This window comes from Somniosus microcephalus, chromosome 3 (assembly GCF_052327205.1).
Source record: "Somniosus microcephalus isolate GS21.2 chromosome 3, FLI_Smic_1.0, whole genome shotgun sequence".
NCBI classification, from domain to species: domain Eukaryota; kingdom Metazoa; phylum Chordata; class Chondrichthyes; order Squaliformes; family Somniosidae; genus Somniosus; species Somniosus microcephalus.
In genome coordinates, this window is record NC_140989.1 from 79,451,746 (window position 1) to 79,479,092 (window position 27,347).

General features: G+C 45.3%; 1 protein-coding gene across 1 annotated transcript in view; it reads right to left on the reverse strand.

Moving 5' to 3' along the window:
- The window catches only part of nenf (neudesin neurotrophic factor), a 38,638-nt gene extending 12,986 nt beyond the window's left edge, over positions 1 to 25,652 (reverse strand). Inside the window, exons 1-3 of the mRNA XM_085981262.1 lie at positions 25,392 to 25,652; positions 13,224 to 13,284; positions 5,202 to 5,305 (exon numbers count right to left, since the gene is read on the reverse strand). Coding sequence (XP_085837388.1) covers positions 5,202 to 5,305; positions 13,224 to 13,284; positions 25,392 to 25,556 — 330 coding nt within the window. The 5' untranslated portion in view covers positions 25,557 to 25,652. The remainder of the gene's footprint in view (positions 1 to 5,201; positions 5,306 to 13,223; positions 13,285 to 25,391) is intronic.
- Between the last annotated feature and the right edge of the window lie 1,695 nt (positions 25,653 to 27,347).

Genomic DNA, 27,347 nt, shown 5'->3' on the forward strand with positions numbered 1-27,347 from the left:
AGCTCACCTTTCGCGGGCTTTTTCTTTCACAGCTGGTGCAGTCGGGAGAGCAGGAGGCCAGTAACTCTTATATAGGTGGAGCTGTTGCTAAACCCGAAACACTACAGTGTAGTGTCTCCCACCCTTCCACCTCCTCTAACCTTTTAGGGGTTAGGGGAAGTTGAAAAGGTAGGTTCAATTTATTTTATTTCAGGAGCCTAACCTAGGTGGAAAAGGTTCCAGGACAGGAGGCGGCAGTGAAAATACAACATGAGAAAACAGGTAGGTGACTGGTTGGTGAGTACTTTCACAAACTTATTCTAAGTAGAATTCAATAATTAAGCCAAATCGTAGTAAATAAAAGGGTATTGTAAGGGTTAAGTCATGGAAGGGCAGCTCAGACCCGTGTCATGCTTCTCCTGTGCCATGTGGGAAATCAGGGACACTGTCCCTGACAACTATGTGTGCAGGAAGTGTGTCCAGCTGCAGCTCCTAGCAGACCGCTTGGCGGCGCTGGAGCTGCGAATGGACTCACTCTGGAGCATACGCGATGCTGAGGATGTTGTGGATAGCACATTCAGTGAGTTGGTCACACCGCAGGTAAAGGCTAGCTCAGACAGTAAATGGGTGACCAAAAGGCAGGGTAAAGGCAGGAAGGTAGTGCAGGAGTCACCTGCGGTCATCTCCCTCCAAAACAGGTTTACCGTTTTGGGTACTGTTGGGGGAGATGACTTATCAGGGGAAGGCACCAGCAGCCAGGTTCAGGGCACCATGACTGGCTCTGCTGCACAGAAGGGCGGGAAAAAGAGGGATAGGGCTATAGTGATAGGGGATTCAATTGTAAGGGGGATAGATAGGAGTTTCTGTGGCCGAGACCGAGACTCCAAGATGGTATGTTGCCTCCCTGGTGCAAGGGTCAAGGATGTCTCGGAGCGGGTGCAGAGCATTCTGAAGGGGGAGGGGGATCAGCCAGTTGTCGTGGTACATGTAGGTACCAACGATGTAGGTAAAAAGAGGGAGGAGGTCCTACAAGCTGAATTTAGGGAGTTAGGAGCTAAATTGAAAAGTAGGACCTCAAAGGTAGTAATCTCTGGATTGCTACCAGTGCCACGAGCTAATAAGTTTAGAGAGAGTAAGATAGATAAGCTAAATACGTGGCTTGAGCAGTGGTGCAAGGGAGAGGGATTTAAATTCTTGAGGCATTGGAACCAGTTCTTGGGGAGGAGTGACCTGTACCAAGGGGACGGTCTACACCTGAACTGTGAGGGAGCCGATGTCCTCGGGGTAATATTTTCTAGGGCGGTTCGGGAGGATTTAAACTAATTTGGCAGGGGGATGGGAACCTAGATAGTGGAAAAGAGGGAAGTCATATGAAGTCAGAAATAGATGGTAGAAAGGTGAGAAGCAATAAGCAAAGGAGAGAAACACAAAGGGCCAAACTAATTCATAATGAGAGTGTGAAAAAAGCAAGCCTGAAGGCTTTGTATCTTAATGCTAGAAGCATTAGGAACAAGGTGGATGAATTAGTTGTGGAAATAGAGGTAAACAAGTATGATTTGATTGGGATTACAGAAACGTGGCTGCAGGGTGGGCAAGGCTGGGAACTTAACATCCAGGGATATACAATATTTAGGAAGGATCGGCAAAAAAGGTAGGGGAGGTGGGGTAGCATTGCTGGTAAAGGAGGGGATTAATGCAATGGAAAGGAAGGATATTAACTCGGATGAAACGGAATCTGTATGGGTAGAAATGAGAAATAGCAAGGGGAGGAAAACGTTAGTGGGTGTGATATATAGGCCTCCAAATAGTAATATGGAGGTGAGGGAAGGCATAAAAAGGGAAATTAGAGAAGCGTGCGATAAGAGCACAGCTGTCATCATGGGTGACTTTAATTTACATATTGATTGGACTACCCAAATTAGTAAAAATTCTGAGGAGGAGGAATTCCTGGAATGTTTTCGGGACGGTTATCTGGACCAATATGTCGAGGAGCCGACTCGAGATCAGGCCATTTTAGACTGGGTATTGTGCAATGAGAAGGGACTTATCAGCAATCTTCTTGTACGAGGCCCCTTGGGTCAGAGCGATCATAATATGATCGAGCTCTCAGTCGAGATGGAGAGTGAGGAAATTGAATCAGAGACTAAGGTCCAGAACTTAAATAAAGGGAATTACGAGGGTATGAGACGGGAATTGGGTAAGATTGATTGGGTGGTGTTTCTGGGGGGATTGACAGTGGATAGACAATGGCAAGCATTCAAAGATAGAATGGAAGAATTCCAGAACATGTTTATACCGGTTTGGCATAAAAATAAACCTAAAAAGGTGACTCAACCGTGGATAACGAGGGAAATTAGGGACAGCATAAAATAAAAAAAAAGGGCATATCAACTGGCAAAAAAAAGCACCAGACCGGAAGATTGGGGGCAGTACAGGATACAGCAAAAGAGGACAAAGGGATTAATCAGGAAGGGGAAAATAGAATACGAAAGTAAACTTGCAGCAAACATAAAGAAAGACTGCAAAAGCTTTTATCGGTATATCAGGAGGAAAAGACTGGTAAAATCCCAAGTCGGTCCCTTGCAGTCCGATTCGGGAGAATATATAATGGAGAATAAGGAAATGGCAGACCAATTAAACTCATACTTTGGTTCTGTATTCACAAAGGAGGACACAAATAACCTCCCAGGAATATCGACAAACATAGGGACTAATGAGAGGGAGGAGCTGACAGAAATTAGTATCTCTAGGGATATGGTGTTGGGTAAGTTGAGGGGACTGAAGGCCGACAAATCCCCGGGGCCTGATAAACTACATCCTAGGGTACTTAAGGAGGTGGCCCTGGAGATAGCAGATGCTCTAAGGATCATCTTCCGGAACTCCATTGACTCGGGAACAGTACCCGTGGATTGGAGGGTAGCTAATGTTACCCCAATATTTAAAAAGTGGGGTAGAGAGAAAGCAGGGAATTATAGACCAGTAAGCCTTATATCGGTTGTGGGCAAAATGCTAGAGTCCATTATTAAGGATAAAATAGCGGAGCACTTGACAAATGGGGAAAGGATCGGACAGAATCAACATGGATTTACAAAGGGTAAATCGTGTTTGACTAATCTGCTGGAATTTTTTGAGGAAGTAACTGGTAAAATAGATGGGGGAGAGCCAGTGGATGTGGTGTACCTTGACTTCCAGAAAGCCTTCGATAAAGGTTCCACACAAAAGATTATCATGCAAAATTAAGGCTCATGGGATTGGGGGCAAAGTATTAACGTGGATAGAGAACTGGCTGGCGGATAGAAAACAGAGAGTTGGAATAAACGGCTCGTTTTCGGAGTGGCAGGCAGTGACCAGCGGGGTGCCGCAAGGATCTGTCCTGGGACCCCAGCTGTTCACAATATATATATATAAATGATCTGGATCAGGGAATTGGATGCAATATTTCCAAATTCGCTGACGACACTAAACTAGGAGGAGGGGTGGGCTCTGATGAGGATGTCAGGAGGCTACAATGCGATTTGGACAGGTTGGGGGAATGGGCGGATACGTGGCAGATGCACTATAATGTGGATAAATGCGAGGTCATCCACTTTGGGGGTAAAAACAGGAGGGTGGATTATTATCTAAATGGCAATAGATTGGGAGATGGGGAAGTGCAGAGGGACCTGGGTGTTCTTGTGCACCAGTCACTGAAGGAGAGCATGCAGGTGCAACAGGCGATTAAGAAGGCAAATGGTATGTTGGCCTTCATATCAAGGGGGTTTGAGTATAGGAATAGGGATACCTTACTACAGCTGTACAAGGTGCTGGTGAGACCGCATCTGGAGTATTGTGTACAGTATTGGTCGCCCCATCTGCGGAAGGATGTTCTTGCCATGGAAAGAGTGCAGCGGCGATTCACCAGGCTGATACCTGGAATGGCGGGAATGACCTACGAGGAGAGATTGAATAGTTTGGGCTTGTACTCACTGGAGTTTAGAAGATTGAGAGGGGATCTCATCGAAACATATAAAATTATGGCAGGCTTGGACAGGCTGAATTCAGAGAGAATGTTTCCAATGGCAGGGGAGCACAGAACCAGGGGCCACAGTCTAAAAATAGCGGGCAAATCATTTAAAACAGAGATGAGGAAGAATTTCTTCACTCAAAGAGTGGTGAGCCTGTGGAATTCCCTGCCACAGAGGGCTGTGAAGGCTAATTCAATAAATATTTTCAAGAGAGAGAATTGGATATATTTCTGAAGGCTAAGGGGATTAAGGGTTACGGAGAAAAGGCAGGGACGGGGTACTGAACTGGTAAGATCAGCTATGATCTCAGACGAAGATCAGCCATGATCTTATTGAATGGCGGAGCAGGCTCGAAGGGCCGAATGGCCTACTCCTGTTCCTATCTCTATGTTTCTATGATACGCAGTTGGGGGGTCAAGAACCTTAAGTACGGCTGCTTTGACAAATTGAGGAGTGCTCACAAACACTAATGCAATTCTGGACTGATTGTATCTGAGGAAATGACAGTGATGTCAGGATTAATGAAGGGCCTCCTTCAGAGGGAGAGTGAAGGAAAGAAGGATTTAATAAATATTTTTTTAAAATAAGAGAGTGGTAGTATTTCTCAATCCTTTACCAAAACAGCTGAAATGCTTCATGATATCAGTTTCATCAACAGAAGTAAAGCAGTTAATGTAAATATAAACTTCATTATAATGGGGTTGAATTCTACATAACGGCACTCATTTTTCAAACCTAGAGTATGCAAACTCCTATTGAGTCTTCCTTTGTGAGATTACAGCTTTAAATAAAAACCTTTCTATGGATTACAAAATCATACTGTGTTTTTAACAGTTTCATTGAATATGGCATCAAAAATATACCTTAATAAGCTGAAGGGTGAATAAATATTGCCCTCCCTAACTTAAGGTGAAATAATGTGCAGTTCAAACAAGTGCTAAATATCTGACAAAATAACATTTCACTTGAGGAAACAGCTCTTCTGATTACTCCTGCATTTAATATGGTAATTCCACAATGCAGTTATGAAGTCACAAGATTGCCACTTAAAACAAGGACGTACCGCAATTTAATTGCTAGTGATTCCTCATAGAATTATATATGTGGTAAATTCCGAATTATCCTCGCTACACATCCTATTGTATCAAATGGATCAGAATGAATACAGGTGAAGGATCAAGAGATTAATAATTCGCCGATTCAGAAAGAGAAGCTTACAGTGTCGTGTGTGAGGTCTTCAGGTTCCAAGGACATCTTTGCTACAGCTCTAGTGGAGTCTCTCCCCACCAATGCATTGTATGGGGCTTCTTTGCCATAAAATTCTAGAGATAAAAACACAGACTTTAACTTACAATGTTATTTTTCTCTTCACCAGCTGTGTAGCAGCAAACTTAAAGTTGTGCACACTCCTTCCAAATGTGATGCTCTCCCTTTCCCTTTCCCCTCCCAGGTGACTTTGCCGTGGGAGTCTGGGGGGGGGGGGGGGGGATGGGTGGTTGTTCTTGAATATTTATATTAAAAATAGCACATTCTTGTTAGTTTTAGCAGACACTTGATTTTTTTAAACTTAAAAAAAATTGAATCAGTTTATTGGAAACTGATCACTGCAATATCTTGGTTCAGATATATAGGGTCAATTATGTCAATAGACAGACAAGGACATCACAAACTACAGGCACAAATACTACAAAATCAAATATGACAGTTTAACTTCATGCCTATTTAACTGCTATAAATTCACTCCGGCAACTGAAAAACAGACTCAACACTGGCAACCTTTATCCGAATCACAGTTAGGTCTTATTTAAAATCATTTAATTTGGTTAATTGAGGAGCTTATTGCTCGTGACATGAGAAAAACGCTGCCATACATCAACACAAAATAAACTAAATCTTGAACAGACACACTAGAAAGAAATACATTGTTTGGAACAGGACAGGAGTTGGAATTGGGACAATCTTACTATAGGTATTTATTTCCCTTTAACAAGAAACAATCTGACAGAAACTGGACTGTGGCTCATCTCTGCAACTCATGTCACACCACAACCTTCTTTCTCCCTTGGAGCTTTCCCCCCCACCCCCAGATTCACTGGTGATCAAAGAGGTAGGTTTTAAGGAGAGTCTTAAAGGAGGAGAGAAAGGTAGAGAGGTGGAGAGGTTTGGGGAGGGAATTCCAGAGCTTAGGGGCTAGGCAGCTGAAGGCACGGCCACCAATGGTGGAGTGATTTGAAACAGATCATTTCAAGTGGTTGAGGAATCTAGAACAAGGGGACAAAAAGAAAAAAATACTAATTTTTAAATGGTGAGAAACTTTCAAAAGTTGGTGTTCAGAGAGATTTGGGTGTCCTCGTGCAAGAAACACAGAAAGCTAGCATGCAGGTACAGCAAGCAACAAGGAAGGCAAATGGCATGTTGGCCTTTATTGCAAGGGGGATGGAGCAAGTACGTCTTGCTACAATTGTACAGGGCCTTGGTGAGACCACACCTGGAGTACTGTGTACAGTTTTGGTCTCCTTATCTATGGAAGGATATACTTGCCTTGGAGGCGGTGCAACAAAGGTTCACTAGATTGATTCCTGGGATGAGAGGGCTGTCCTATGATGAGAGGTTGTGTAGAATGGGCCTATACTCTCTGGAGTTTAGAGGAATGAGAGGTGATCTCATTGAAACATACAAGATTCTGAAGGGGTTGGACAGGGTAGATGCCGAGAGGTTGTTTCCCCTGGCTGGAGTGTCTAGCACTCGGGGGTATAGTCTCAAGATAAGGGTTAGGCCATTTAAGACCGAGATGAGGAGGAATTTCTTCACTCAGAGGGTTGTGAATCTTTGGAATTCTCTGCCCCAGAGGGCTGTGAATGCTGAGTCTTTGAGTATATTCAAGGCTGAGATAGATAGATTTTTGGACTCTAGGGGAATCAAGGGATATGGAGATTGAGCAGGAAAGTGGAGTTGAGGTTGATGATCAGCCATTATCTTATTGAATGGCGGAGCAGGCTCGAGGGACTGAATGGCCTACTCCTGTCTGATTTCTTATGTTCTTAAAACTAAATGCAAGATATATTAGGACGAGAAACAGGTGTAACTTTCTTCTTTAAAGCCAGAGACCATGTTCATTTTTAAGGATAAATTAGACAGGGATTTGATGGAGAGGGGTATAAATGGATATGGGATTAGGACCACTGCTCGCAGGAAGGATAAACACCAACAGACTGGTTGGGTAGAAAGGGCCCTTAACCATGTTTTAATTCCTAAGTAATTCTATATAATTCCCACATAGAAAAATGCACTTTGCTCCCTCCAGCACATGGGGCGAGCAAGCAGACCTCCCTCAAGCTCCAGTCTGACAACACCACCCCCCCAGTCTGAATGGAGGAGAAGTTCAGAGACTAGGGCCCAATGAGCAGGCCAATAATGGGTTTTTTTTAATCTTCCAAATCTAAACAAACAGTCTCGATATTGAATGCTTTATTATCACAGGTAAAAATATTGCCGTAAAAGATCCAAGGACTGATAGTCATGGCAAGATTTGGCCTAAGTCATGAAGACCAGATTCACAAGCACAGAACTTGCCTTGAAGAGATGCCAAGTTTCTCTAGCCTGTATTTGTACAGGTACTGAGGCTGAGGAACCGGTCATGCTGCAACCAAGCATACCACATGGAATCAACTCTCAAGCTTGTCCAGCATGAATGGACTATACAAGCTTCTTTATTCCAGGGCCATGAATGGAACCAGTTCAGTGTATACATTGCACACCCCGGTTTGTGACTGCTGGCCAGACCATTAGCATGTGTATACTTTGGCTGGCCCATTAGTAGTTTGCACTGCAACAACTGATTTGCTACCCCAAGGTTAAAAAAAGGGAATACATTTGTGTACAATGCCCTCCAGCCCCCAATAAACCCAATCTCCATTGGCTGGGTACAGTTTTTCTCTTTCCATCCCCGACAAAAGATTGACAACTATGGTTATTTCCTTCCACTGTGGAAATCTATGTAACTCATTCAATGTTTTGCCTAGGACGCAGTGGAGAACAGAAGACAATCATCTCAGGCAAATCTGACTGACAGAGGCCTAGGATTTGAACTGTTAAGAAAATAGTACAGTACTGATTTTTATATTTTTACAAAATAACATGCACAGTGTACATACCACAGCATTTCCCCTCAAGAATGGACTTTATCCATCTTGGATAAAGTTATTTGGGGCAGTGGACGAGAAAAGGAGACACGAGAGACAGAGATGGAGAAAGACATGTAAACAATAAACTGCCAAGAAGAGTCCATCCATTTCATTCAAGGACCTGTTAAGGCAAGTCAGCCAGGGTATAGCCCCGAAAATGTATAGAAATGTCTTCCTGGTGGAAATGGGGGAGGAAGTTCAGCATGGAGTTCAGCTATAGGCTATAATAAAGTAGGTGGTGAAACTGAAATGGCTTTTTGGGGGGGGGGGGGGGGGGGGGGTGGATATATTAAAATTAATATTTAATCTTTACGACCTGGGTACGTAAGCAATTACTTAAATTATTAATGAAGTGTATGAGATAGATAATGATTTTTGCTGATGAACAAGATTTGAATTTCATCCCTGCTATTCACTATACCACAAGGTACTCATGATGTCTGTGTAAAAGGTTTGACGTACACACCACACTGCCGTAAGAAACAATTCCCTCCTTTCCAATGCATAAGAAAGCATTTTTACAGTAGACAGTCACTCTACCAGATTTATAGAGTATTATAGCAGTATCACAGTCATTTTTAAAAATTACTCTCGACTTTCTAGAAAGGAAATCTTGCCACAAAAAGGATAGGAATATTGTAGTGGCAAAATACACTGCACCCAGTTTATGTCAGTATGGAGAATAAAAATAGAAAGATGTGTTTTCAATCATACAAAAAGAGTCAGAAAAAAACCTTCAAGCTTGTCCTATCCAACAACAAAAACAAACACTGGGATGGTAGATTGCATGGACAGAAGGGTCAAGGGCAATGCTCCCTGTAATTTTGTTTGACGCCACATGGCCCCTTTAAGGGGCTGTGCGGGCCATTCAGAATGTCACGCATGCGCGGTCTTTGCATTGAAAAGCTGGCTACGCGGGATACCTGGAGCACTGCGCGGCTTACAGGGAACATTGGTCAAGGGTGAGTTTTTGGAGGAAGGTGTGATGATGGCAGTTTTGAAAGATGGTCTCGGTCTTAGAATTCCATGAGCCCCCCATATTTATTGGAGTCAAGGGTGGAGGAGGAGGAGAGGGGTTTAAGGAGACAGTTGATAGTGGAGGAAAAAAAGCCAGGAGTCATCCTGGCATTCCAATAGGGAACAATTTTGACAGAGAAGAGTAAGGCCTAATAGTGCTTGATGTAGTCCAGACAGATCTGGCAATGAGTGGCTCAAACCAGTTGTGTGCCAAATGCATTCAAGTCTGTGGCCCTTGGACTTCGGGAAGTGAAGATGAGGGGACCATACTAGAGGGAACGGCCAGGGTGGGAGCGAGTACAGGTTTTACTGGGGACAGTGGCACCAAAGACGGAGGTGCGGAAGTGATTAAGCAGATCAACATCTGCACCAGACAGAAGAGGACCACCAGGCAGGTAGTGCAGGAGTCCCGAGTGAATCTCGCTCTCCAGACTGTACTTGGTTCTGAGTACTAGATTGGGTATTAAATATTCCTGGTTATAAAGTGTTGAGGAAAGATAGGGAAGGAAAAATAGGAGGTGGTGTGGCAGTATTGGTCAAGGAGAATGTGCTGGAGAGGGAGGATGCCCTGGAGGGGTCAAGGACAGAATCTATATGGCTAAAGTTAAGAAATAAGAGGTGCCATTACACTACTAGGTGTACTATAGACCACCAAATAGCAGGAAAGATATGGAGGAGCAAATTTGCAGAGAAATTACAGAGAGGTGCAAAAACTATAGAGTAGTGATAATGGGGGACTTCAATTATCCTAATATAGACTGGGATTGCAATAGTGTGAAGGACAGAGGAAGGGAAGAATTTCTGAAGTGTGTTCAGGAGAACTTTCTTGATCAGTATGTTTCCGGCCCGATGAAGGAGGAGGCATTGCTGGATCTGGTTCTGGGGAAATGAGGTAGGTCAAGTGGAGCAAGTGTCAGTAGGTGAACATTTAGGGATCTTAGTACCATAAGGTTTAGATTAGCTTTGGAAAAGGACAGGGAGCAATCCAGAGTAAAAATGTTTAACTGGGGGGGGGGCGCAATTTCAGTGTGATGAGAATGGATCTGGCCTGGGTAAACTGGAATCAAAGGTGGGCAGGCAAAACTGTAATGGAACAATAGGCTGCCTTTAAGAGGAAATAGTTCAGGTAGAGTTGAGGTACATTCCCACTAGGGGGAAAGGCAGGGCAACTAAAGTCAGGGCTCCCTCGATGACAAAAGAGATTGAAAATATGACGAAGCAGAAAAAGAGCGCGTATAACAGATGTCAGGTTGCAAATACATCTGAGAAGCCGGCTATATATAGAAAGGTCAGAGGAGAAATGAAAAAGAAAATAAGAGGGGCAAAGAGAGGGTATGAGAATAGAATGACAGCCAAAATAAAAGGTAATCCAAAAATCTTCTATAGGTATATGAATAGTAAAAGGGTAGTAAGAGGGGGGATGGGGCCAATTAGGGACCAAAAAGGAGACTTATGCATGGAGGTAGAGGGTATGTCTGAGGTACTAAATGAGTACTTTGCATCTGTCTTTACCAAGGAAGAGGACGCTGCCATAGACATAGTAATGGAGGAGGTAGTGGAGATACAGGAAACTTTTTTTAAAATCCGGTACCAACGGGACCGACGTGGTGCCGGCTCATCAAAAATTCCGGATAACCGAAAGCTATAGTAAAAGATAGAGAGAGATGAGAGCTCCGTATAAAGCAACAAACCCTGTTGCTTAGCAACAGGTTCAGAACAGTGGCTACAAGTTCCAAGTGTCTCTGTAGCTTAGCAACAGCTGCAGCCACACCCTTGCACAGCAACAGATCGAGGAAGACAAGTACAATATGAAGTAAAACTTACCTGAACCTACTCCTGAATTTTGCCGGTTAACCGAGATTTCCGGTTATTTAGGTGCCGGTAAATCGAAAGTTTCCTGTACTTGATAGAATAAAAATTGATAAAGAGGCGGTATTAGAAAGGCTGGCTGTATTTAAAGTAGATAAATCACCAGGAGCAGATGGGATGCATCCTCGGATGCTGAGGGAATTGAGGGAGGAAGTCGTGAAGGTACTGGCCATAATGTTCCAATCCTCCTTAGATACGAGGGTGGTGCCAGACGACTGGAGAATTGCAAATGTTAAACCATTGTTAAAAAAGGGTGTAAAGATAAACCCAGCAATTACAGGCCAGTCAGTTTGACCTCGGTAGTGGGGAAGCTTTTAGAAACAGTAATCAGGGACAAAATTAACAGTCACTTGGACAAGTGTGGATTAATTAAGGAAAGCCAGCACGGATTTGTTAAAGGCAAATCATGTTTAACTAACTTGATTGAGTTCTTTGATGAGGTAATGGAGAGGGTTGATGAGGGCAATGCAGTTGACATAGTGTACATGGATTTCCAAAAGGCATTCGACAAAGTGTCACATAATAGGTTTGCCAGCAAAGTTGAAGCCCATGGAATAAAAGGGACAGTGGCAGCTTGGATACGGAATTGGCTAAGTGTTAGGAAACAGAGAATAGTGGTGAACGGTTGTTTTTCAGACTGGAGGAAGTATACAGTGGTGTTCCCCAGGGGTTGGTTCCAGGACCATTGCTTTGCTTGATATATATTAATGACTTGGACGTGGGTGTACAGGGCACAATTTCAAAATACTGCAGATGACACAAAACTTGGAAGGATAATGAACAGTGAGCAGAGTGATAGACTTCAGGAAGACATAGACAGGCTGGTGACATGGGCAGACACGTGGCAGATGAAATAAGTGTGAAGTGATACATTTTGGTAGAAAGAATGAGGAGAGGACATATAAACTAAATGGTACAATCCTGAAGGGGGTGCACGAACAGAGAGACCTGGGGGTATGTGTGCATAAATCATTGAAGGTGGCAGGGCAGGTTGAGAAAGCAGTTAAAAAGGCTTACGGGATCCTGGGCTTCATAAATAGAGGTATAGAGTACAAAAGTGTGGAAATTATGATGAACCTTCATAAAACACTGATTCGGCCCCAACTGGAGTATTGTGTCCAATTCTGGGCACCACACTTTAGGAAGGATGTGAAGGCCTTAGAAAGGGTGCAGAAAAGATTTCCGAGAATGATTCCAGGGATGAGGGACTTCAGTTACGTGGATAGACTGGAGAAGCTGGGGTCGTTCTCCTTGGAGCAGAGAAGATTGAGAGGAGATTTGATAGAGGTGTTCAAAATCATGAGGGGTCTAGATAGAGAGAAACTGTTCCCATTGGCAGAAGGGTCACGAGCCAGAGGACACAGATTTAAGATGATTGGCAAAAGAAACAAAGGTGATGTAAGAAAAAACTTTTTTTATGCAGCGAGTGGTTAGGATCTGTAATGCACTGTCTGAAAGGGTGGTGGAGGCAGACTCAATCATGGCTTTCAAAAGGGAGTTGGATAAGTACCTGAAGGAAAGAAATTTGCAGGGCTACGGGGAAAGGGCGGGGGAGTGGGACTAGCTGAAGCGCTCTTGCAGAGAGCCGCATGGGCTCGATGGGCTGAATGGCCTCCTTCCATGCTGTAACCATTCTATGATTCTAAGACATGTAACTGTCCTCCCAGGTCTCTAAGAATGCAGTCACCTGGGAGGAGGAAAAACCTCCAAGAAAATTACCTGCAGCTAATTATGGGAATTTTCTCTCCAACACAGTAAGGCAATGAAGCAAAAGCTTCTCGATTTACTCACCGTAGAAAGTAAGTAAACAGTTGACAGATAGAGAAAGTCTCAAAAACATGAAGTGGACAGCTGCATTGGAAACAACCTTGCTGAGGTCGCCAGCAAGTGTCGACAATTTTACACACATAGTCGCTGGAAAATTTAGACTAAGCATGCAAAATTTAACAAAATGTTTCAGGTAATTTTAGTCAGCATGAACAGTGTTGTTTATTGAATCCATAATAATGTTGTGGACAATTAGGATATCATAAAAATTTGATCTACAAAAAAACTTTTACCATCACAGATTTACCATCAGGCTTCAGTTGCAGGTTTAACAACACACAAACTTTTACCTCAAGTGCAGAACTGAGGAGGAGGAGGTCACCACATGCAAAGTAATGTTTACCTGTTCCCAGCGTGACATCAAACACAACTCCCTTAATTGCCATGTAGATGGGTTGATTTTCCTAAGAACAGCAAAATAAAGAATGAATTAATGGCAGATTGAAAATTTACCAAACAGAATTTGGATTTAATACATTCCTACATATTCCTTCACGTATGAACCGGGGTCAAGCAAGCCTTTGTCATCGCACCAACGCTCTTCCTTGCTGCAATGCTCCATCTCACCCTCAGTAAGCTCCCCACTGGAGTGGAGCTAATTTACAGAACTAACGGGAAACTGTTCAACCTCCGTCGCCTCCAGTCCAGATCCAAGGTCGTCCCATCCGGTCATCGAATTACAGTATTCAGACGACGCTTGCATCTGCGCTCATTCGGAGGTCGAACTCCAAACCATCGTCAACACCTTCACCAAAGCGTACGAGAGCTTGGGCCTTACACTAAACATCCTTAAGACAAAGGTCCTCTACCAACCTGCCCCCGCCACACAGTACTGCCCCCCGATTATCAAAATCCACGACAAGGCCTTAGACAACGTGGACCACTTTCCATACCTCGGGAGCCTACCGTCAACAAGGGCAGACGTCGATGACGAAGTCCAACACTGCCTTCAGTGTGCCAGTGCAGCCTTCAGTCGCCTGAGGAAGAGAGAGTTTGACGAGCAGGATCTCAAACCCGGCACTAAGCTCATGGTCTACAGAGCAGCAGTGATACCCACCCTGCTGCATGCCTCAGAGACATGGACCATGTACAGCAGGCACCTCAAAAGCACTGGAGAGGTACCACCAATGTTGCCTCCCCAAGATCCTGCAAATCCATTGGCAGGATAGGCGCACCAACGTCAGTCATAGAGTCATACAGCACAGAAAGAGGCCCTTCGGCCCATCGTGTCTGCGCCGCCCATCCCTCCCTGTCCAGTCTAATCCCATTTTCCAGCATTTGGTCCATAGCCTTGTATGCAATGGCATTTCAAGTGCTCATCCAAATGCTTCTTGAATGTTGTGAGGGTTCCTGCCTCTACCACCCTTTCAGGCAGTGAGTTCCAGCTTCCAACCACCCTCTGGGTGAAAAAGTTCCTCCTCAAATCCCCCCTAAATCTCCTGCCCCTTACCCTGAATCTGTGCCCCCTTGTTATTGACCCCCCTACTAAGGGGAAAAGTTCCTCTTTATCTACCCTATCTATGCCCCTCATCATTTTGTACACCTCAATCAGGTCCCCCCTCAGCCTTCTTTGCTCCAAGGAAAACAACCCCAGCCTGTCCAGTCTCTCTTCATAGCTGAGGCGCTCCATCCCAGGTAACATCCTGGTGAATCTTCTCTGCACCCTCTCCAAAGCAATCACATCCTTCCTATAGTGAGGCGACCAGAACTGCACACAGTACTCCAGCTGTGGCCTCACCAGCGTTTTGTACAGCTCCATCATAACCTCTCTGCTCTTATATTCTATGCCTCTGCTAATGAAGGCAAGTATCCCATAAGCCTTTTTAACCACCTTATCTACCTGTTCCGCTGCCTTCAGGGAATTATGTACATGTACACCAAGGTCCCTCTGACCCTCTGTACTTCCTAGGGTCCTACCACTCATTGTGTATTCCCTTGCCTTATTTGTCCGTCCAAAATGCATCACCTCGCACTTTTCCGGGTTAAATTCCATTTGCCACTTTTCCACCCATCTGACCAACCCGTTAATATTGTCCTGTAGCCTGAGGCTTTCCTCCTCGCAATTTACCACCCCACCAATTTTCGTGTCATCCGCGAACTTACTGATCATACCCTTTACATTCTCATCCAAATCATTAATGTAGATCACAAACAGCAAGGGACCCAGCACCGATCCCTGAGGTACCCCACTGGACACAGGCTTCCAGTCACAAAAGCAACCTTCGACCATCACCCTCTGCCTCCTGCCACTCAGCCAGTTTAGGATCCAACACGCCAAGGCCCCCTGGATCCCATGGGCTCTTACCTTCTTGACCAGTCTCCTATGCGGGACCTTGTCAAAAGCTTTACTGAAGTCCATGTAAACCACATCCACAGCATTTCCCTCATCCACACACCTAGTCACCCCCTCGAAAAATTCAATCAGATTTGTCAGACATGATTTACCCTTGACAAAGCCATGCTGACTATCCCCGATTAATCCTTGCCTCGCCAAGTGGAGACTAATTTTGTCCCTCAGAATTTTTTCCAATAATTTCCCTACCACAGATGTTAGGCTCACTGGCCTGTAATTCCCTGGTTTATCCCTGCTACCCTTCTTGAATAATGGTACTACATTAGCTGTTCTCCAGTCCTCTGGTACATCCCCTGTGGCCAGAGAGGTTCTGAAAATTTGTGTCAGAGCCCCTGCAATCTCCTCCTTTGCCTCACACAACAGCCTGGGATACATCTCGTCCGGGCCTGGGGATTTATCCACTTTTTGGCTTGCTAAAACCGCTAGTACCTCCTCCCTCTCGATGCTAATATGTTCAAGTATGTCGCAGTCCCCTTGCCCGACTTCTATATCTACATCGTCTTTCTCCATAGTGAACACTGAGGCAAAAAATTCATTTAAAACCCCACCTACTTCATCTGGCTCTACACACAGCTTGCCACTTTGGTCCCTAATGGGCCCTACCCTTTCCCTGGTTATCCTCTTGCCCTTAATATACTTATAAAACATCTTAGGATTTTCCTTTATTTTGCTCGCCAGTGTTATTTCATGGCCCCTCCTCGCCCTCCTAATTTCCTTTTTAAGTATGCCCCTGCACCTCCTATACTCCTCTAGGGCTTCCACCGTCTTTTGTCTTTTGTAACTGCCAAAAGCCCCCCTTTTTTTCCTAATGCATTTTTGTATATCCTTTGTCATCCAAGGTTCCCTTTGCTTGTTGGTCCCACCCTTGACCTTTACAGGAACATGTTGGTGTTGTACTCTCTCTATTTCCCTTCTGAAAGCCTCCCACTGTTTTGATGTGGATTTTCCTATAAGTAGCTGCTCCCAGTCCACTTTTGCCAGATCCTGTCTTATCTTATTAAAATCGGCCTTCCCCCCAATTTAGAACCCTGATTTCCGGGCCGTCTTTGTCTTTTTCCATGACCACCTTAAATCTCACCGAATTGTGGTCACTATCGCCAAAATGCTCTCCTACAGACACTTCCACCACCTGCCCGGCTACATTCCCTAGAATTAGGTCCAGTACCGCCCCCTCTCTTGTAGGACTTTCTACATGTTGGCTCAAAAAGCTTTCCTGGATGCACTTTAAGAATTCTGCTCCCTCCAAGCCTTTCACACTCTGACTATCCCAATTTATATTCACAGAATCACAGAAACCCCACAGTACAGATAGAGGCCATTTCGGCCCATCGAGCCTGCACCGACACATATACCACCTGATCCCCGTAACCCCTACACCAACACATATCCCACCCTATCCCTGTAACCCCACGTATTTAATCCCCCTAACACTAAGGGTCAATTTATCATAGCCAATCAACCTACCCAGCACATCTTTGGACTGTGGGAGGAAACCGGAGCACCCGGAGTAAACCCACGCAAACACGGGGAGAATGTGCAAACTCCACACAGACAGTCGCCCGAGGCCGGATTCGAACCCGGGTCCCTGGCGCTGTGAGGCAACAGAGCTAACCACTATGGAAGTTGAAATCCCCCACTATTACTACCCTATTATTTTCACACTTTTCTGATATCTGCCTGCATATCTGTTCCTCTATCTCCCCCTGACTGTTTGGGGGCCTATAGTACACTCCCAGCAAGGTGCTTGACCCCTTTTTGTTTTTAAGTTCTACCCATATGGCCTCATTAGAGGAACCCGCGAATATATCATCCCTCCTTACAGCAGTAATAGACTCCTTAATTAATATTGCAACACCCCCTCCCCTTTTACACCCCCCTCTGTCTCGCCTGAAGATTCTATACCCCGGAATATTTAGCTGCCAGTCCTGACCCTCCCTCAACCATGTCTCCGTGATAGCAACAATATCGTACTCCCATGTGTTCAACAACAACTTCAGTTCATCCACCTTATTTGCAAGACTCCTTGCATTAAAATAAATGCCTTCCAGCCCTGCCATATTCCCTTTTGCCTTCACATCTTTGCTCTGCCTTCCCTGCTGACTTGTTTTTTCCTCCTTATTTGGCTGTACATCACCCCCTACTATAGCTCCACTCTGTATCCCATCCCCCTGCCGAATTAGTTTAAACCCCCCCCAGCAGTGCTAGCAAACCTCCCCGCAAGGATATTGGTTCCCCTCTGGTTCAGGTGTAAACAGGTGTAAACCAGTGTGCTCGCTCAGGCCAACATCCCCAGCATCGAAGCATTGACCACGCTTGATCAGCTCCGATGGACGGGTCACATTGTCCGCATGCCCGATACGAGACTCCCAAAACAAGCGCTCTACTCGGAGCTCCGGCACGGCAAGAGAGCCCCAGGTGGGCAGAGGAAATGCTTCAAGGACACCCTCAAAGCCTCCTTGAAAAAAAGTGTAACATCCCCACCGACACCTGGGAATCCCTGGCCCAAGACCGCACAAAGTGGAGAAGCATTCGGGAAGGCGCCGAACACCTAGAGTCTCTTCGCTGGAGCCAAGCACAGGCAGCGCAAGGAGCACACATCAACCCAAGCACCCCACCCTTTCAACCACCGTCTGCCCCACCTGTGACAGAGACTATAGGTCCCGCATTGGACTCATCAGTCACCTGCGAACTCATTTTTAATGTGGAAGCAAGTCATCCTCGGTTCCGAGGGACTGCCTAAGAAAAAGACATATTCCTTCAAAAAAGAAAATTTGGGGAAAGGTTCATAAAAAACATGGCCAAAGGTTAATTAAATAAAGAAAGTTAAGGCCAGGAGCAAAACACGCAGCAGAGCACAGGCTCCTTAAATTGAGTCTGTGATTGGCAGCTTATGATATCGCTCTCCGCATACTAGAGAGAGTTCCACTCCTTAACATTGCCCACCTCTGTTGCCGAAACCCTTATCCATGCTTTTGTCACCTGTAAACTCGACTATTCCAATGCTCTTTTGGCTGGCTCCTGTTAGATCCGTGTGTTAATGGAGACACTGAATGCAGGAGTTGATTTAACAAGTGTTTACTGAACAAAGTCTGGAGGTGAACTAACTACACAAGACGCTACACAGGCTTATATACCCGAGTGGTCACTACTGGTACTACAGTATACAGGGGCTTCAAAAACATAGTTCCTCTTAAAAAGGTACATACACTACAATTCCTCCCCTTTTTAGATAAATAGTACATAACATTTTAAGTAATCATTAAATAACATTTTTACAAGAACAATAATATACACATTTGCTGAAGTTAATCAATTACAAATTCAGTCTCTCTGGAGGCTTCCTGACTCGGTCAGGATAACGCCTCGGTGGTGTAGTAGGTTCTTTTGGCAAGGTCGATTCGGCTTCAATGCCAGTGTCGGGTTCATCTGGTTCCAGTATCACCGGTAGATACTATGGGTATCTCTGCTTCATCACTAGGCGTATAGAGTTGTGGTGTAGGTTGTCCTTTTTCGGATGACTCTATGATCTGGTCAGCATGGCGCCTTATTATGCTTTCTCCAGTGTCCACGGTATACATCAGCGGTCCTAGTCGTGTGCAAATAGTTCCAGGTTGCCATTTCTCGGTACGGTAGTCCCGGGCCAAAACTGGTTGACCTATCTGGAAGGTTCTAGTTGGCCTTTCATTCATGCTTTGAAATTGCCTGTTCTCTACGTCCCTTCTGACGTTTGGCTTGACCAAATCCAGCCGGCATCTTAGGCTTCTATTGAAAAACATCATGGCGGGGGTTTGGTTTGTAACCACGTGTTGCATTCCTGTACGCAAACAAGAAGTTATCTACCTTATGTTGTAGATTTATGTCTTCATTACCCATGGCCTTTATGGCCTTCTTGAAGGTCTGGACAAACCTTTCAGCCAATCCATTGGTGGCGGGATGGTATGGGGCGGACGTGTAGTGCTTAACCCCATTGTTTTTTTAAGAACTTCCTGAATTCTTCGGATACAAATTGCTGTCCATTATCAGAACAGATCTGTTCAGGCAGCCCATTCCTGGCGAATATGGTCCTTAATACTGTGATGGTTTTTTCCGTGGTGGTGGAGGACATCTTTATTACCTCCGGCCACTTGGAGTGTGCATCCACCGCGATTAAAAACATTGAGTCCATAAATGGACCAAAGTCGATATGTACCCTTTGCCATGGAGATGAGGGCCACTCCCATGGATGTAGAGGGGCTTGTGGTGGGGCGTTTTGGACCTTCTGGCATCCTAGACAGCTCTTGGTCATTTCTTCGATGTCTCCATCGATACCTGGCCACCACACAAACGCTTTGGCGAAGTTCTTCATTTTCACTCGACCCAGATGCCCCTCGTGAAGCTCCTTTAGCACTTTATCCTGGAGTTTGGGTGGAATCACCACTCTGGATCCACACATCAAGGTTCGTCGGCACACTGACAGCTGTTCTCTTCTTTGCGAGAATGCTGGCAACAGTGGTTCGCCATGTGCTGGCCATCCCTTCACCGTTAAATTGTAGACTCGTGAGAGAGTCGGGTCATTTCACGTTTCCTTTTCAATGGTAGAATTTGTCACCGGTAGACATTCCACTATGGTCGAGTGGAATATCTCCACTGGGTCCACTGTAGGCGCCTCTTCCACCGTTGGCAACGGTAGGCGCGATAAACCGTCAGCATTCCCGTGCTGTTTTGATCCTTTGTATTTTATGTCATATTGGTGTGCCCCTAGGAAAAGGGACCACCTCTGTCGCCTTTGCGCTGTCATAATGGGAACGCCCTTTTTAGGGTTGAATATGGAGACGAGGGGTTGATGGTCAGTCAACAAGTAAATTTTTGTCCGTGTAGGTAATGGTTGAATTTCTTCACTCCCCACACCAGGCTGAGTGCCGCCCTGTCGATCTGGGCATAGTTGCGCTCAGCTGAGTTCAATGAGCGTGACGCAAAAGCTATCGGCTGTGCCGAGCCACCAGGGAATCTATGCGATAATACCGCTCCCATGCCGTATGGGGATGCATCGCACGCCAGTCTGATTGGCAATGATGGGTTGTAATGAGCCAACACTTCCCTGGACGTGATCAAGCCTTTGCATTTATGGAAGGCACGTTTACAGCCTTCGCTCCATTTCCAAACTACTCCCGTTTGTAGTAGTGCATTAAGCGGGTGCAGAATCGTTGACAAGTTTGGTAAAAATTTATGATAGTAATTTACTAATCCCAGGAACGACCTTAATTGTGAGACATTTTCAGGTGCTGGGGCCTTTACGACCGCTTCAATTTTTTCAGGTGACTTATGCAACCCTTCTTCGTTAATGACATGGCCACAATATATTTGTTTCTGGAAAAATTCGCACTTGGGGCAATTTGCTCGTAGGCCCCGTTCTCTCAGCCTCGTGAGCACCTGCTCCAAGTTGGCAAGGTGCTCGTTGTCGTTTTCTCCTGTTACAAGGATGTCGTCTAGGTAGCATCGAGTCCCCGGAATCCCTTGCAGGACTTGCTCCATAGCTCTTTGCCAGATAACTGGAGCTGATGCTACTCCGAAAACCAGTCGATTGTACTGGTACAGGCCTTTGTGTGTGTTTATCGTGAGATACTTTTTAAGAGGCCTCCTCAACCTCCATCTGTAGATATGCCTGTGCTAAGTCAATTTTGGTGAAACGTTTCCCTCCGGATGGTGAGGCGAAAATATCTTCTATCCTCGGAAGAGGATACTGTACCGCGTGAAGAACCGGGTTTACAGTCACCTTGAAGTCCCCACAGATGCGAACTTTTCTCTGTTCTTCAGATTTATCATTATTCAACGTTTTCTTCATGACCGGGACGATGGGTGTTGCCCACTCGCTCCAATCTACCTTGGATAATACGCCTGCTTTTTCCAAATTCTCCAGCTCTGCCTCGACGGCTGGACGAATTGTGTATGGCACCGGCCTTGCCTTAAAAAACTTGGGAATTGCCGCATCTTCCACTTTTATTGAGGCGGTGATGCCTTTCAGGGTTCCTAGTTCCTGTTGAAACACTTCTTTGGCGTTAGCCAAGATTTCTTTTAATCGTCCAGGTATGACGTCATCATCGTTTTTTTTCTTACTGGTCACTGTCAGTGCCTGAATGGAGTGCCAGTCTAAACGTATCTTTCTGATCCATTCACGTCCCAACAACAGTGGACCACCATCTGGCAGAACGTATAAATACAACTTCTGTATTTCCTTGCCGTTGTATACAACAGGCACCCTTATTTTCCCTCTGGGGTACACTTTCTGCCCCGTATAGGTCTTCAAGACAATGGATGTGTCTTTCAAAGGTATATGCGGAAATAGCCGCTCGTAATCCCATCGACTCATGACGGTCAGAGCTGATCCTGTATCTAGCTCCATTTTTGACTGGGGACCCCGCTATCGTGAGGGTAACCCAAATGGTCTGGTAATCTTCTTTGGCAATTACATTATGTAATTTGAGACAGCTTAGTCTCTTGTTTCCGGAGTCGCTATCGCTCTTCTGGTCTACTGTCCGTCATCATTTGTACCTTTCTGTACTTTTCCTTATTGATCTTTTTACTGTCAGCGGATTTCTTTCCAGATCTGCATACACGTGCAATGTGTCCCATCTTTCCGCATTGCCTGCATGCTTTGTCCTTGAACCAGCAGTCCTTCTGGTCATGGGTGGATCTGCCGCAGCGATAACATCTCTCGAAACCCCATGTCATTTCATGGGTGCCGAAGTCCTGTGGCTTTTGCTGTATTTCTGCAGCTCCTCTTGCTGCTGCTTCGTATGATACAGCCACACTGAAAGCCTTGTCCAGTGTCAAATCTTTCTCAGAAAGTAGTCTTTTCTGTGTTCCTTCGCTTAGGAAGACCGCAGACGAATTTGTCTCGTAGAGAATCTGCCAGTCCTGCCCCGAATTGGCAGTGCTTTGACAGCTTTCGTAATTCGGTGAGGTAATCAGCATTACTTTCATTCTTGTGCTGATTCCTCCTGAAGAATTTGAATCGTTCCGCTATCAGCAGCGGTGTTGGGTTTAAGTGCTCCTGTAAGGTATCAACAATCTCATTAAAATTCTTGTCCATCGGTTTGGCTGGAGTGATCAAGTTTCGTAACAGCCCGTATGTCCTTGCGCCCATCAGATTTAGAAGTACCGATGCCTTTTTATCATCCGCTACTTCATTCGCCTTGCAATATACCTCCACTCTTTCCACATGTGGTCCAATCTTCTATATCACTATCGAAAGCAGTAATATTGCCAGTCTTCGGCATCTTGAAAATCTAAAATGGCGCTTCCCGCGCTTTCCCGCCGCTGCTGCCAACGCTGTTCTCCGCGGTTCCCGTTGCGACCTGCAGCTTTTCGCAGTATTTCTATTTTTTTTTTATATACCGCTTCAATATTCTCTCCGTAATTGAAGAACCGTTCCCGTCGTGGAGCGGACCCTCTGGGACTTTCCCCTCCCTCTGCTCGGTCCGAACGCCGACCTGCTTCGCAGCACCGGCCGCGCCCTGAGTGCTCCACCCTCTCTCTCTCTCTCTCTCTCTCTCTTTGCTTCTGCTTCCCGACTCGCTGCCCGGCCCCGTTGCAGAGCCACCCGATCGAGCTCTAGCCCGCCGCAGCCCAGGAAGGATCAGTGCACTACCTGCCACCAGCCCGTTTAGCTGGGGAAACCACAGACTGGAGACCAAGCCTGGCCCTCGTTTTTGAGTTTCTTCGAGTTATTTTATTTATTTTTTTCTTGCTTCTGGCTTCGACCTTCGTCTGAGGAATCGATCCCCTTGAGGTGCTGCCGAATTGCAGGTAAGTTTGTTTCTAGCTCGTCGCCACTGTTAGATCCGTGTGTTAATGGAGACACGGAATGCAGGAGTTGATTTAACAAGTGTTTACTGAACAAAGTCTGGAGGTGAACTAACTACACAAGACGCTACACAGGCTTATATACCCGAGTGGTCACTACTGGTACTACAGTATACAGGGGCTTCAAAAACATAGTTCCTCTTAAAGGTACATACACTACAGCTCCCATCCTCCACCTAAACATCAGTTCATCCAAAACTCTGCTCGCCCATCACTCCTGTCCTCACTGACCTACATTGGCACCCAGTTGCCCAATGCCTCAGATTTAAAACTCTCAATCCACCCTGCAAACTCTGTTTCTCGGACTTTGGCCTCTTGTTCATACCCCCGCTTTGCCTCACGCTCGGCAGTTGTGCATTCAGCCTTCTAGGCCCCACTCTCTTAGATTCCCTCCCTAAACACCTCTTCCACTCCACCTTTCAGACCCTCTTTAAAAGCCACCTCTCTGATTAAGCTTTGTCACACCACCTACTATCGCCTGTTTTGGTCTTGCATCCATTTTTCCTTGCATCTCTGTGAAGCACCATAGAATTTATTTTAACATTAAAAGGCATTACACAAATGCAAGCTGTTGTTATTATCTTTCAGTTTTATTCTTGGCAGAACACATTAAGCCACTCGCTAGGAATTCACATTTAAAGCAATGCAACGATCAAAAGCTTCTTTCTCAGTCTGAGCTTGGGGTAGGGGCATAGTAGCTGTATCATAGAATTTTTGCTGCAATGTGATTGGGTAGAAGTTTTTGATTGGAACTGGGGAAAAAGATTTTGCCCAAGATAATTGGTGAATAACAAAAATAATGTAACTAACATAATCAATTAATAAAGTTAACCAATGCAAGAGGAAAATAAATTATCCACTACGATGTACACAGTCTGGATGCTCAGGACACAGATGGATGACACAAATAATGTTGTAATTATATTTTGAAAAATATCAAATACATTACAAAGTTCACAGCAAAGGTGCACATTCTCCCCGTGTTTGCGTGGGTTTCCTCCGGGTGCTCCGGTTTCTTCCCACAGTCTAAAGGTGTGCGGGTTAGGTTGATTGGCCATGATAAAAAAATTGTCCCTTAGTGTTAGGGGGGATTAAATATGTGGGGTTACGGGGATAGGGCTTGGGTGGGATGGCTGTCGGTGTAGGGACCGGGTGCTAGGGTTTGGATGATCAGCCATGATCTCGTTGAAGGGCCGAGTGGCCTACTCCTGTTCCTATCTTCTATGTTTCTATGTATTCTGGGTTTTTTTTGCCTTTAGGGACTTTCAAAATAGAAAGCAATGATTCGTGTACTTCAACCTCATTTTAATCTATAATGCACTTGGCCCATAAATTCCGTTCCCTACGGGTGTGTACGCGCTGTGTACTCACCCGTAGGGCCAACGGAAGTGCCGGTTTTAGGCATGCACTGCGCATGCACTGGAAACCGGAGCTTCTATTCTGTGAAGAAAAGGCGTCACAGGACAAACGCCTGCGTCGGATAGGCAGCGCGTACGGCTGCAACTTCCGTTTTTTCCCCCCACAGTTGCTTCAGTCCAGGTAAGTCTGAAACAGCTGCGCCTGGAAAAGCAGGTACAAGGCCTGCAGCTCCTGGGCGCAAGGCCTGCTTTTACCAGGCTAAGAGGTGAAACAAGTAAAAAAAAAAAAATTCCACTGATTTATCATTTTAAAATGCTTTAAAGAAAAGGTAAGTTTATTTAGCCCTGTTAAAAACTTGAATTATTTTTTTCAAAAATTTAAATTTGTTTAAAAGTTAAAATATGTAATTTATAGTCATTTTAAAAATGTGTTTTTTTAAAAATTTATTTTGCTTATGTTTTGGGGCTGATCTCTATTCATAGATTTGACAGGTCTTCCTGTCAAATCTATGAATGGAGATTCCCTGCTCTGATTGGCTCGCTGTGGCCCACGTGATCCCAGGGACGCTGCGAACCGCCTGCGCCTCTGGGATACGCGTGCCCTGCGCACCGGCCGTTTGAAGAGGCCCAGCAACGGAACTCTGCGCCTCCCGGGGGCCCTCCGGGCCAGGCGGAGATTTTTCCAAATCGCAGCCCTCCACCCGCGGGAGGGCTGCGAACGGAATTTCTGGGCCAATTTAATTATGTTTATTATCAAGTCATAAATGAACAACTAATAATTGGGAAATATCAGCGCGGGTATAGGTCATATAAAACTATTTCCAAATTCATAGAATGATATATCAATTCATCATGCATTCACCAAAAATTATTGGAACTACTGAACAAATATGCACCACAAAGCGAAAAAAATTCAACTGCAGAAAATAATTTACTAACAAATAAACTTTTTGCTCACCTCTTCTCCGTTGTATTTGGCCAAATCCGCGTCGGTAAAGAGGCGGACGGCTGTCTGCGGAGGAGATGCATATTTCAATTTAACTTCCTCCGCAAGCAGAACATTGAAACTGACCATACTAATAAAAACAAGCCGGACACATCGCCCCACTCCAGGAACCGACATGTTTCCTCCTCGCAACCCCAGACCAGGAAATATCTGCTCGGAACAAATCCTATCCGGGCTCAAGGCTGTCGGCTGTCATTCAATACAACCCGCCAATAATCAGCCGCTTAACCTCCTTTACCACCAATCATTATTCACACCAATCGATGCAGAAACACGACAGACAGCCAATACCAGCCTGCTACATACTGCAGACAGCCAATAATAAACAGTCTGCTAAACACTGAAGCCAGCCACAAAAGAGTTTTCTGAATGCAGCCAATAACCAGCCTGTTAAACTAAAATAAGAATTGCTGGAAATAAAAAGCCGTTAAGTCAAGACCTGCAGAGGAAAAATAGGTTAACGTTTGAGTATTACATTTAATTAGAACCAAAAAATAAGCAGACCCATTACTAGACCTGAAAAAGGGGATTAACAACAGATACATCAAGGAGTACCTTCACACAGACCGCAGCGGTTAAAGGCGGCGGCTCAGCACCACCTTCTCAAGGGCAATTAGGGATGGGTAATAAATTGCTGGCTTTAATGCCCACATCCTGTGAATGAATAAATTTTAAAAAACACAATGATCTGCAACCTGGTAATCACAAACTGTAAGAGGATCTAAAACTAAAACATCATCTCCGCGAGGCAATGAAAAGACGTTAAAAGAACATTCCAAAAACAATGGTGGACCATTAAACAACTAACGGGAGGAGGAGGCTCCCTGAATATCCCCATTCTCAATGATGGTGGAGCCCAGCACGTGCGTGCAAAAGACAACGCTGAAGCGTTTGCATCCATCTTCAGCCAGAAGAGCTGAGTGAATGATCCATATTCAAAATCAAAATCAAATCAAATCAACTTTTATTGTCATTGTTAGTGCACAAGTGCAGTACAACGAAATGTAGGCTTGCGGCTCCCGAGAGTGTACATTTAGATTAAGACATTTAAACATTCAACATACATTTGGCTTGTAATACATTAACATAAACATAACCATAATAAAGTGCATTGGCAGATGTGCAGGCTTTAGAGTTTATTTGTGGAGTTCAGTAGGATGACAGCCCTGGGAAAGAAGCTGTTCCTAAATCTGGTCATACGGGTGCGAATGCACCTGTAGCGTCTCCCAGATGGCAGGAGGGCGAACAGACTGTGGCTGGGGTGGGTAGGGTCTTTGATGATGGACCGTGACCTCCGTAAACAGCGTTTCTGGTATATGTGCTCTATGGTCGGTAGCCGGGTGCCGGTAATGCATTGGGCAGTTTTGACTACCCGCTGCAGGGCTTTCCGGTCATAGTAGCTACAGCTGCCATACCATACTGTGATACAGTTCGTCAGGATGCTCTCTATTGTGCAGCGGTAAAAGTTAGAGAGGATCAGGGGTGACAGGTTACATCCCTTCAGCCTCCTTAGGAAATATAGGCGCTGCTGGGCCTTCTTCACCAGAGAGGAGGTATTGAGGGACCAGGAGAGGTCTTCCGTGATGTGGATTCCGAGGAACTTAAAGCTGTCCACCCTTTCCACCACAGCCCCATTGATGTGGATGGGGGTGTGACTTCCGCCTTTAGACTTCCTGAAGTCCACAATGATTTCTTTGGTTTTCTTGGTGTTACGGGCCAGGTTGTTATCGGCGCACCACTTCACGAGATGCTGGACCTCCCGAGGTCCCCACCATCACAGAAGCCAGTCTTCAGCCAATTCGATTCACACCACGTGATATCAAGAAACGGCTGAGTGCACTGGATACAGCAAAGGCTATGGGCCCCAATAACATCCCGGCTGTCGTGCTGAAGACTTGTGCTCCAGAA